At 42.6% G+C, this 11472-nt stretch overlaps 1 protein-coding gene across 1 annotated transcript; it reads left to right on the top strand.

Annotated features, from left to right (window-relative positions):
* Positions 1 to 707: 707 nt before the first annotated feature.
* Positions 708 to 1065, top strand: TAL2 (TAL bHLH transcription factor 2). Its single transcript, XM_005155063.2, has one exon. The coding sequence runs from the start codon at positions 715 to 717 to the stop codon at positions 1063 to 1065; it is 351 nt and encodes a 116-aa protein (XP_005155120.1). The 5' UTR covers positions 708 to 714.
* Positions 1066 to 11472: the final 10407 nt, after the last annotated feature.

Below are 11472 nucleotides of genomic sequence, written 5' to 3'. Positions count from 1 at the left end.
TCAGGGGATAAACCAGAAGCCTGAAAGGATCAGGCTGTAGAGTCTCTGTCACCAGCAGTGAGCAGTCAGTGTGGGCTGGGCAGGGAACCAGACTGTTGCTTCCCTGGAGAAGACTCCTGAGATAACTATAATCACAAGTGACTAGTGTTGGCTGTCTGCTCACAGAAAGCCCATGATGAATGTTCACCTATCTTAGAACCAGCCAGGAGTCACCAAGTTAGGGCCAGCTGGGAGCAGACACCAAGAAGGTGTGAGCTGGGGCTTGGGAAAGCATGGATGTGTTCTGCACTAAGCCTGCCTGCCTTCCCTTCCACCTTCTGGATGTTCCTTATGCAGCCTAGTAGGATGACTAATGCATTTGGACTGGGACTTCTGCTGTGGAGGAACTCTCAAGGACCTGGAGAAGCAGCATTAAATGCTCGTGTGAGAATATAAAATTCCATGTACTCCTTTGTGAAGTCCATACTAGACTCTGGTGTCTGTTTGCAGCTGCCATGATAATGATCATGGCTGTGAATGGGAACATGACTTTAGGAATCAGGGTGAATCTGTGCAGGATATGTAGGACAAGGACATCAGCCACAGAAGGCAAAAATCAGAAATGCCTAGCACCACCACTTTGTGCTCACTGCTGGCTCAGAGCAGCACCCTGTATGAAAGCCGAGGCTACATAGCATTCACTCACCATCTCCTTTGCTTTGCAGGACGTTAAGCATGACAAGGAAGATCTTCACCAACACCAGGGAGCGATGGAGGCAGCAAAATGTCAACAGCGCCTTTGCCAAGCTGAGGAAGCTCATTCCCACCCACCCACCTGACAAAAAACTGAGCAAGAATGAGACACTCCGGTTAGCTATGAGATATATCAACTTCCTTGTCAAAGTTCTGGGAGAACCAGGCCTGCAGCAGACAGCAGTGGCAGCACGGGGCAGCATCCTGGGCTTCTTCCAGCAAGCTCCATGTTTGCAAAACATGGAGGAGCTGACAGTGATTGAAAACTGTGTCTCCTCTCCTGCCATGAGCAGCAATATCGTAGGGTGCTTGTCAGAGACATCATCTCCCTAGCAGACAATGAAATGTGCAATATTTGCATTAGTCTGACAGTCCCCCTCTTTTTGCAGAATCTGTGTGTTGCTCCTCTATGGATTGTGATTATTTATTTATATTTATTATTGGTTTATTTGTAATACATTTTTATTTAATAGGAAAGGAAATCCTTGGTCGGCCAACAACCTGTAAGACCAGATAGACAACTTGCAGCCCCTGTCAACTTGGAAGGACTGACTGCTGTCACAGCAGAGACCAAGAGAGAAGGGCCTTGTGCCCTGATCAAATCCATAAATCAGACCATAAAAATTCATCCAGTGTTTCTGGGAGGGAAAAAGATTATTCTATTCTGCCATGCTATATCAAGAAAGCACTAATGAACTCAAGAATTACAACTGCATTGCCAAATGTGTCCAGCACAGACACAGGCTTAGGTAGTGAAAAATGTTGAGAGGTGTGATACTTGCCACAGGCCTCCATCAGTGATTCCAGGGGATAATTGCACTCACTCTTGAGCCTGTGAATCTCACTTCCAGCTTGAGTCTTCCTTTTTTTAAACAGAAGTCCTAGCCCTTGAACCTGGCTACATCTTTCTCCATCAGACTGGAATGATTGCTAGTGCCAGAGCAACATGATATTAAACTAAATTAAAAGCAGAATTAAAAGCAAAAATGAAATTTCTGTTTTAAATAAAAGATGACATAGTCATAGATGAGTTTCAGTGGGCTCAATAGGCAGAGCAAACCTCCTCTGTATCAGTGACAGTGTGCATGTGAAGGAAGCTGATCAGCTACACTCCAGCTGCCTTAAAAGCCCATCTAGCAGTTTGATGGCTAGACGTCTTTGTTCTTCAAAAGCTGTAGCAATGAGGGAGATCCTGCTCTGGGAGGGAGAGGAGAAAGGCCTCAATGATGCACCATGAAAACCTTCATGGAAAAGCAGGGGAGCAGCATCGCTTCCTGTGATAGGGTGCAGAAGCAGCAGGAACATGTCTGGGCCTCTCAGAAGGTGCTGGGAATGCACCACTGGTGCATTGCAGTGCCCGTTTGGCATAGGGCTGTGTGCCATGGGTCTTGGGCATTGAGCTCCTGAACCAGACCTGCTTTTGCTGCCATGGGAGGCAGAACCAAACTGCACACATCCTTGCTGTCATCTGTAAGACCCCTGGTGCTACGATGCTGGGCTGCATGAGGCTGGTTTGATGTCTGGCATAGTTGGGATACCAAGACCATGGACAAGACTAGGAGCATGCTGCCCACATACCCACCTGACTGCCTTTAAACCGCCTTCTTTCACCTGCTGTAGTTGAGATTCCTCCATCTGGGCACTATCCCAACTGGGCTGATGGAGCAAGGACAAAGAAATTAGTGTAAGGGTCTTCCACTTGATTCAGTGGGTCAGTCCCCTTTAGGGAAAAACAGCCACCATGCTGTAGGTTTTTAGACAATAAGCAGGATGAAAAGGGGTTTTGTAAAGGTTACTATTGTGGGTTGTTGCCCACATATCAATTTAATTTCCTGATTGAATTATAACCTGTGCCAGCAAAGGCCTGGACTGCTCATGCAAGTTATAAAGCTTCCTAGAGCAACAGAAAATGACACCAGGTTTAAGTAGAACTGCTTCCTGGTCAGATCCGTCTCCCACTGACACAGAGCCTTTTGATTTCTATGTGGACCAACATACCTGTCAATGTTAGAAAAGACAACTATTCACCACTGGTAAAGAAATGGAGCTCACGTGTGCCTTGGCATGCTCTTGCACTGTTTCTGTTTATTCATGAAACAATGAGCTGCCTTCAGGAAGCAGAGACAGGGTTTATGCATGTAACATGTACAGCCCTCCTGCATGAGGGGATTTGGCACCCAAAGCTGAGCTGCCTTTTAAAGCCCCACCACCACCAGGTGTACCAAAGAAGCCAGGACTGACTTCTGCTAGGTGTGTATTGCACCGTCCTGTGCACTGGCAAAGACTGAGGTCTGTCAGGAGCACAGCTCATCCCATCCAGATCTGGTGCTGTAAGGTACAGGCATGCCAGTGGACTGATTCTGACCAAAGAAAAATAAAAAAAAAAAGACTGAAAGGGTTTACAGTGATTTCATTTTGTTTCTGGATGCTGCTCATCTTGAGTTTGCTTATCCCTGCCTTTGTGAGCTGCCAAGGCTGAGGGCTGCACTGGAGAGCAGCTGAGTGGAAACACACTAAGAGTCTTTTGCACAGATTGTGAAATCAGTACTGCTTTCTCTCCACCTTTGCTCACTTTAATGTTGATGAATGGAGTCTGCAAAGCTCCTCAAAGGTAATGAGCCAAGTCCTCCTCCTATCTTTCTGTTGACTTGCTGCCTGTTGCAGCAGGATAAATTAGTCCAAGTAAATCAGAGCACTTATTGGTGTAGTGTGGTGCTGTTTGGTCTATCAGTTGCTTGCTATCTTACGAAACACAGGTCACCAAGGCAAGCTAAAACATCTTGTGAGCAGAGTTATTGTCCAGGAAAGGGGAAAGAACACCTGGGAATTTTATAGTGTTATATGCTTGTTATATTTTCTATTGTAAAAAGCTTTCCTTCTTGTTATTGCTATTGTTCGTACCAGCTCTTTCTTTGTTCTTTCAGTTTAGGAGTTCTCTGCTGTCATGTCCAGCATGTATTCCACTAGATCTACCAAAGACTTTTTTTTTTGGTCAAGTTTCTTCTTCATATTTTGTGGATTTTGTGGATTTCGTGGATTTCTGACAACTGTGTAACTGCTCACATTTTGTGTTATATGTTGTTATTTAACATCTAATATATTCCAAATAAATTATTTAAGCAACTAATATTTGTCTTTTTAAACCTCTCTAAAATTTGATTTTACTTTTGCATACCACTTGGTAAAGGATACCAAAAACATTACAATGTAATTTCCAGTAGAGGATCGTTCTACTGTCCAGCACTTACACAGTAGTCTTGATGTTAGAAGCAATATTATCAGATGATGAAGAATGACAGGAATTCTTTGTTTACTACTATTTCTTAAACCTTTTAGTTACATTGTATTTCAATCTACAGTCTTAGGAGATTTTGACCAGCTCTTGAAAAAGACAGATAAATACAATTTCATTGTGCAATACTGTTGGGTTTGTCTTCCAAATATTCACCATTCAAAAGATTTTAACCAACTCCATTTTAAAAAGCAGAAGTAACCCTGAAAAATTAATTTGGTCTCTGATCTGAGTCTGTTATTGTCTGGAGATGTTCAGATAGGCACAACCTACAGATTTAGACTGGAGTGCAGGCTCAGATACAAAAACTCATCCAAAGTTGAGCAGAGTTCAAGATGTAAAGCTGCACTTTCTGGCTAACATCTGATGGGAAAAACTTAATCTCCAATTGAATACGAGGCTGGGAGAGGAAACACTAAGATAACAGATGCAAAAGTTGTGAGGAAAAGATGGGATAATCTCTGGGACACAGGGACAATTTCAGTTTCATGCTCAATTGGTTTTCTCATAGCCCTGACTGCTCTATGAGACACCAAGACAGGGATTTCTGAGCAATATGTGCCTGAGAAAGGTATCATCTCAACAGATTATATATAAACATAATGAAATCAGATGTGAAGTTCAAAATATGTATTTATACTAAGATAATGCCACCTTATAAAGGACCCTCTGCTTACAGCAGGCAATGCTAAATTAGTTTGTACAGTCAGGATTGTGTGTGAATGCCTCCTCTGGAAGTGAGCATGGTATAGTCATGTTAACATGGTGCTGTGCCGTGACATAATGTGGTCTGTGGCATGGAGATGTACGAAGTCATTTGGAGCTGGCTGAAAAAAATCTCACATGTGTTGCAGCAGTGGCAAAATCTTAGTATAAATCACAAAAAATGTCCATAGCCTTAAGGCCCCTACTGAGTAACTAATTGTAACTAGCAGTGTTAAATAGAGTTGTGTCAATAGCACTTTACTGTGCACTTTTATTTTTCTTTCTTTTTTGGGGGGGATGATATGGCTGTTAGTATCACAAGGAAGACGAGCTAAGATGGTATCTTCTAGAAGCATCTTTGGCATCTCCTGATACAAAAAGCACGATGTGAAGTTAAAAGAGTCATGGCTCCCTCCAACCCACAGTACTCCTAACCTGCACAGAGGATGTGAGGTATCTTTGTGATGTAGAAATCCCAGTGAGATATTCCGTTTACTTGGAATTTCCAACAGAATCAATAGCAGAATATACATCCACATTCCAGGTCAGATGAGGATTACTTTCTTCAGAGACTGGGTGCTAGGAGTCAAGTACCACTCTTCAGCTAACAACCTAACAAAACTGATGCCAGGAGATGTGCAATGTATACTGCCCTTAAAAGTAACAAATGCATCACCAGAAAAAAGCCTGCTGTGCAGACTGCTGTTCATCATGTCCTCTTTCTCAGTATCACCTCCTTTGTGTTCACAGGGTGTAACTGAATTTGGATATTTGTGTTGGGTAAGGAAATAAATATGTTGCAGCTGTGTCTTGCAAGGACACTGTAGTCTTGGGCATGAACCCTAGTGATGGCCATCTTGTGGTTAAAGGAAGGGCAGGTCTGCAATCAGGGTTTTGGCATGAGATTCAGTGGATTTTGATCTTGGCTGATGTGAACACACTGTGCCTAGCACTGGAACTTGCACAGTGGAATCCTAAACCTGCATGGTGCTTTTCTTTTTTTTCTGGAGTGTGGCTGAGGAAGACTTTGTGGTAAGACATGTACTCAGCAGCCCTATTGGTTGTACTGAGTCTAAATCAGGAAGGAGGAGAATGCAATGAGCATAGCAGAGGGAGACTCACAGGGTTCCTGAGCCAGCCAAATTAAATGGCAAAACAGAGCTGTTTTAGCACACTAAGACTCTGAGCAAGAAGTTAAAGCTGCAGGACTGTTGTGTTTCAGAGGCATACAGTTTATGAACCATTTAGTAATATATCTTTCAGTATCTAACTGGGTCCCACAAATTTCTTTACTGCTAGTGAATGATATGCAGTGACCATGGCTAGAGTGAGCAAAGCAGATTTGACTTTTGTTCTTTGAAGCCTGGGTGATGAAAGGAGTTGGAGAGAATGGGAGACTTAACTACTGACCTGTGGGGCAGGGGTCATCTGGGAGCCAGTCTTAAATCTAAAGGTCATTGACAAAGTGACAGAGTCTAAATCCATCAGTTTTCAAGGGTATAATTCTATTTTTAATACAGCAGGTGCTGAGAGAATCCGAGGGGAGAAGGTGGGTGGAGGAAGCAGCTCAAACAAGTATTTGGGTTACAGAGGTAGAGATTGTCCTATGTCGGTTTAATCCATATATCTGGCTGAATATATTAATTATTGTTCTGTCCATAAGCCATGGGTAGCATTTTCATTGCACTCTGACTTGCTCTAGCTCTCTCTAAAAGAAAAAGAGTTAGTCTCATCCCATTGTATTCTCCCCCCAGCCATTTCCCATGTGTGAAAATAAATGCCCATCCCATCCCTCCATGGTTTGTTTCACTGCCATGGACTGCAAACCCAACAATGCACAAATGAGGACCCTCAGATAAGCCTCTTTTGGGAGCTTCTTTTGGAAAATGGATGTCCTCCTCCAAGGCACTGAAAGACAGAAAGAGAGGCAAAGAACAACCAACCTTTTCTGTGGGTATATATCCCCTGCTGAGCATCAATGCCATAAAACAGCACAAAAGTGGCTCAGGATGAAGGGAAAAAAGAATTCAGTAAGACTCCTGCAGATCTCAGCATAGACTGCATTGGGCCTCACATAGTCTCCAACTTTTAAGCTGGCAAGTGATGCAAAGGGGTATTCACAAGCACAGGGCAGGAGAGGTTTCCCATGCACACCACTGTCCCATTACACAAGGGGGGCACAGTGAATAACATTGAATATCTCAGACCTGGAGAAGATCCCTCACTTTCTTTGAAATTCCCTACTCTGCACCTTGAAAAATGTTCTTTTTTAGGTAGCATAAAACCTTAATGGAAAGCTAAAGGATGACAGTCCACAGTCAGCAAATCTCCAGGGGCATGTTCCACCTCCAACTGTAGGTGTAGACAACATCTAGCATTGATTTTCTCCTGGTGACTCTATTTGGCAGAACCTGGTAGACAGCAGTAGTCAGTCCTGGAGCAGAGAAAAGCTAAGAGCAGCCAATATTAAATCTCCCTTCAAATCACAGGAGAATTACTGTGCTAGGATATATAGATGTACAACCAACCAAAACATAACCTGTAGATTCCAACTCAAGACTACACAGTATTAAATTCCAGCTTTAAAAAGCTTTATGCTTACTGGAAAGACCTGAAGACTCTCAAGAGGAAACTACAGTGCCTAAAAGCACCTTGAGTGGAGGCTATTAGATGCAGTTAACCACAGAAGCTCAAGCCAACTGAATGTGACCTGAAGTGTTTTGCTGTCTGTAGATTAAAAGGAGTTTCAGAAGGACATGTTTGGTCCTGCTAAGAGGCTATATAGTGATCTCTATCAGACTGAATGGCAAAAAGTCTGTTTCTAGTTGAGAGTTTAAAGCAGAGTGAGAGAGCCTGGCAGTTGGACTTGCCAAAAGCTCTTGGTGCTGGCATAGCCTGCTTGGGTGGGAAATGGTCCCACCACTTGAACAGGAACTGAAAATAAGTCAGTGCTGAATGGATTGAGCTGCCCATTCTGGCTCTTCCTCCTGAGCTATGCTGCAAATGTTTTCCCTACATTTTAAGGCACAGAAGAGCAGACAGCTGCTGTGTGCTGAACATGCCCAGCCACTGTGTTTGGCACAGTCTCAAAGGCGACATTTCTGCATAGACAGGTGAAATCTGAATGGGTATTCCCCAGCTCTAACATTTGGAAATGAGGGGAGAAATTCATCCCAGGTAACTTCAGCAGCATAATTTTACCTGTCAATTTTAAACTGAAGAGCTGACCAGTTTAGAAAACATACACTTATACATACATATATGTCTGTCTGTCTATCTATCTATCTATCTATCTATCTATCTATCCTACCCTTATCACCAATTTGTAGCCCATGTTGAAGTTCAAATAAGGTCACATGCAAAGAGGAAACCCCGAAGTTTGCCTTTAAAACTGAAATTTCTTTCAGACTAAGAAAGAATAAAAATGACAAAAATAAAAATAAGACAAGTTGACAGTGAAAGTGGGAGAAAGCATGTAGGATGGTTCTTCCATGTCTGACTTGCCTGGATGGACATTACTGTTGTTGTAGGGGTAAGAATTCTGTATTACTTTTACATATATCATCTATAGAGCACCACTACCTTGTTTCTGTTACCTCTAACAAATAAGTCAAACTGCTACATAGGTTATTCTGAAAGCCCTGATATACTGGCTGCTATTAATTTTGAACATATCCGAAGAGTAGAGGCTGCTGAACCAACACAGATGATCATGAATTGGTCATATGTTTTTCATTATCTAAGTATGTTTTATATTTTCCTTCATGATATAGATGGAAGTTAAATGCTTATTTCTAAAGTTAAAGAAATTAAAAGGCTGTTAAAATAATAGTAAAAGAAGTTTCTTTTGCTTTTTATCACATCTTCATCAGTTAAGTACTTCTAGCAGTTCTCTGCCACGTGCAGTTAAGATAAATCACAAAGACAGTATTTCTTCTTGAAAACTGCAGGTTCAAGTTAGCCAAGGGCTTGTTATAAACACCGCCTCAAAGCTTGACTTATCCTGACATTTATATTTGCTTTTATCCTGACCCTGTGAAGTACTGAAAAAGTCTAAGGCTAAGGCTAGTCCATAAGACTCTTGATCTTGCAGGCTCAACTTAAAACATTTTTGGGTTGTCATGACTGCTTTTTGGGTGCTTCTCTTGTCATCTTTGTTTTTGCATGCTTTTAAGATATCTCAGAACTGATGTTGACTGGTCAGGGGATTCAGCTGGATGAGCTGGTGGTGCAGAAGCAGTCTTGTAAGGTATCTGAAAGGTTTTCTTTTAAAAAAAACAGGCACATTCAAGTAATTTCACCTCATGTTCCTGAAAAGTATGAACATATAAAGCCCCTAGGTGCCTTTAAAACCTGTGACTGTGGATTTGAAATTTGAGTCCTCCAGGGTTTCTCTCCCAGTGAGGGCAAAAAGCAGAAAATTAGGGGAGGCACTAAGGCAATCAAGCACACTTTTACTCTTAGCAATGCAAGCCCACCACAGAAAATGACCAGGAAAAACATCCCCAAAACCCACAAGTCACCCCCCCTTCCTCTACCCCATTTGCTTTTTTCATACCATGTGTCTTATCAGTCTCCTGCAGAGACTCTAAAACTCTTATCTTTATAGGCCAGATTATCAAACTCATGATAGGCCAGATTATCAAGATGATCTGCTCTCCATGATGAATAGGAATCAGTGTTTTCTATTGTCAGCAACTATACATTCCTAGTCCAGTTAATTAATAGAAATTCCCCTCTCCTACCCTCTCATTTTTTTCTCCTCCTCTCTTCTCCCCTCATTTCTATCCCAGCTCTCCTGTTGCTTTCTCTGCCTCCTTACCCTCTCCCCAATTAATTCCTATGCTTTAATACCATCTAAGAGTCCTTAGTGAGAAGAGGATCTGCTTGCTATGCAGGTGCAAGTTTTCAGCACCACAGCACAACAGCAATACCACCCCTTTCTGCCCTCCTCAGGGCTTCTCTTTGTGAACCACTTTTTCTTCCTTTTCAGTTCCATGCTGAACAACCCCAAGCAGCTAATCTGATTATGCTAATTTGTACTTCATGAACCCAAAGACTGTAAGGGGATCTGTGGAAGGTGAGCTGGGCTGGGGATGAGGGTGGTGAGGACAGCAGAAAGAGTGTGTGTGGGGGGGGGTGTGGTGGGGTGGCACAGACAATAGGTTAAAGTCAGTTAACAAAAAAAGCTGTCTGTATTGCCAAACAAAGTACACTCTGGGTAACCCTTGCTGCTCTTGACAATTTAGAGTGTCCCACACTGGCCTGTGCTACTGACCAGAAAAGGGAGCAGGGAGAATATACAATGATGGGGCACAATGAGAAGTCTGTTTCCTGTTGAATGTTGCTTTTCTTTCTGCCTAACTAATCCTTCCCAGAATCTAGTAGTTGAAGTATGGCCCGCAAATTGTTAGTCGAATGGTAGCTATGGCACTAGAGAGCTTCTGATCACACACAATCTCCTCTGTCCAACTAGACTGATGCTGCACTTGAAATTTATTGAATAATGGGCAGTGACTTTAAGAGACAGACTCACAACTCTAAATAGGCATCCTCTCTCTGCAAGAGCTGACAGTGTCCCCAGTCTGATTTTACCAACATGACTTTTGCTAGAATTCATGAGAAAACAGTCTTGAGAGGAAACATAAGAAGGAAACATGGAAAATTTGTTTTCAAGATTAAAATAACCCTGTGATAGAGTTTTGGCAATCACAGAACTGTCTGCATTGCCAGGGACCCCCATGGATCACTCAAACTGATCTAGAGCTGCCTGCCCAGGATCAGCCTCTCCTTCCATGCATGATGTTCCAGCCCCTTAATCACCCTTGTGGACTCTACTGCACTTGCTTCAGTTAGTCCATGTCTCTCTTGGACTGGGAAGCCCAGAAATGGATGCAGAACTCCAGATGTGGCCTCACCACTGCTGAAGAGAAGGGACAGATCAACTCTTTCGACTTGCTTGCAAGACCCTGATTGCTGCTTGAAGTACTGGTATGTTTGCAGGATCAAGACTATATGTTAGTCTGAGCTAGTTCCAAGGATGGTGTGAGCAAGAACAACTCTACCACTGCCTCTGCTGAGTATGTTTGTCACAAACCAGAAGTATATTTTGTCTTTCAAACCGGAAAGCTTTGGAGAGCGGTACCTTGTTTCCACACATAATAAAAGCACTGTCTATACGTACGTGCCTGTAGAGATGATAAGGCAGAGAAGGGGGCAACACTTTCAGAGATGGGCTTGAACTTGTTGTCCATAAAACAATGGTGTACATTGTTTATTAGCCAAACACATACAGGAAATATTAACTGTTTCCTTAATGACCATTTTTTGTTCTGTGCTGCTTTCAGGCAAAAATTCAGAAGGTTAGTTTCTGAGAGACAATTCCTGCCTCTGGTAAAGACAAATAATTTGCTATTGAGAAGAAAAAGGGAAAATGGAAGGAAGACATTTGCTTTGCACTCTACCTTATATAGGACAAGTCCCCTTTCTTATCCAGAGCAGACTATCTGTTCAGTCCTGCAGCCCTGGCAGTCAGGACACCATTTTATGAAAGCAAATGGAGGAGGAAAAATTACAGTCTTAAAGCTGTTGTCTCAGGACCAGTCTTGAGTTCAGCTGAATTTGCATTATGTGTCAGAGAGGGGATTACATGTAGTTTATTTGATAGGGTAGGAAATATGCAGTATCTTTCCAGCATTGCTCTTTCATATCAGAGATTTCAGCTGCTGAATGTGTAGTGCTTT

The sequence above is a fragment of the Melopsittacus undulatus genome, chromosome Z (assembly GCF_012275295.1).
Source record: "Melopsittacus undulatus isolate bMelUnd1 chromosome Z, bMelUnd1.mat.Z, whole genome shotgun sequence".
Taxonomy (NCBI): domain Eukaryota; kingdom Metazoa; phylum Chordata; class Aves; order Psittaciformes; family Psittaculidae; genus Melopsittacus; species Melopsittacus undulatus.
The sequence above is the reverse complement of the archived record's forward strand: the minus strand, read 5'-3'. Positions and strand labels throughout refer to the sequence as shown.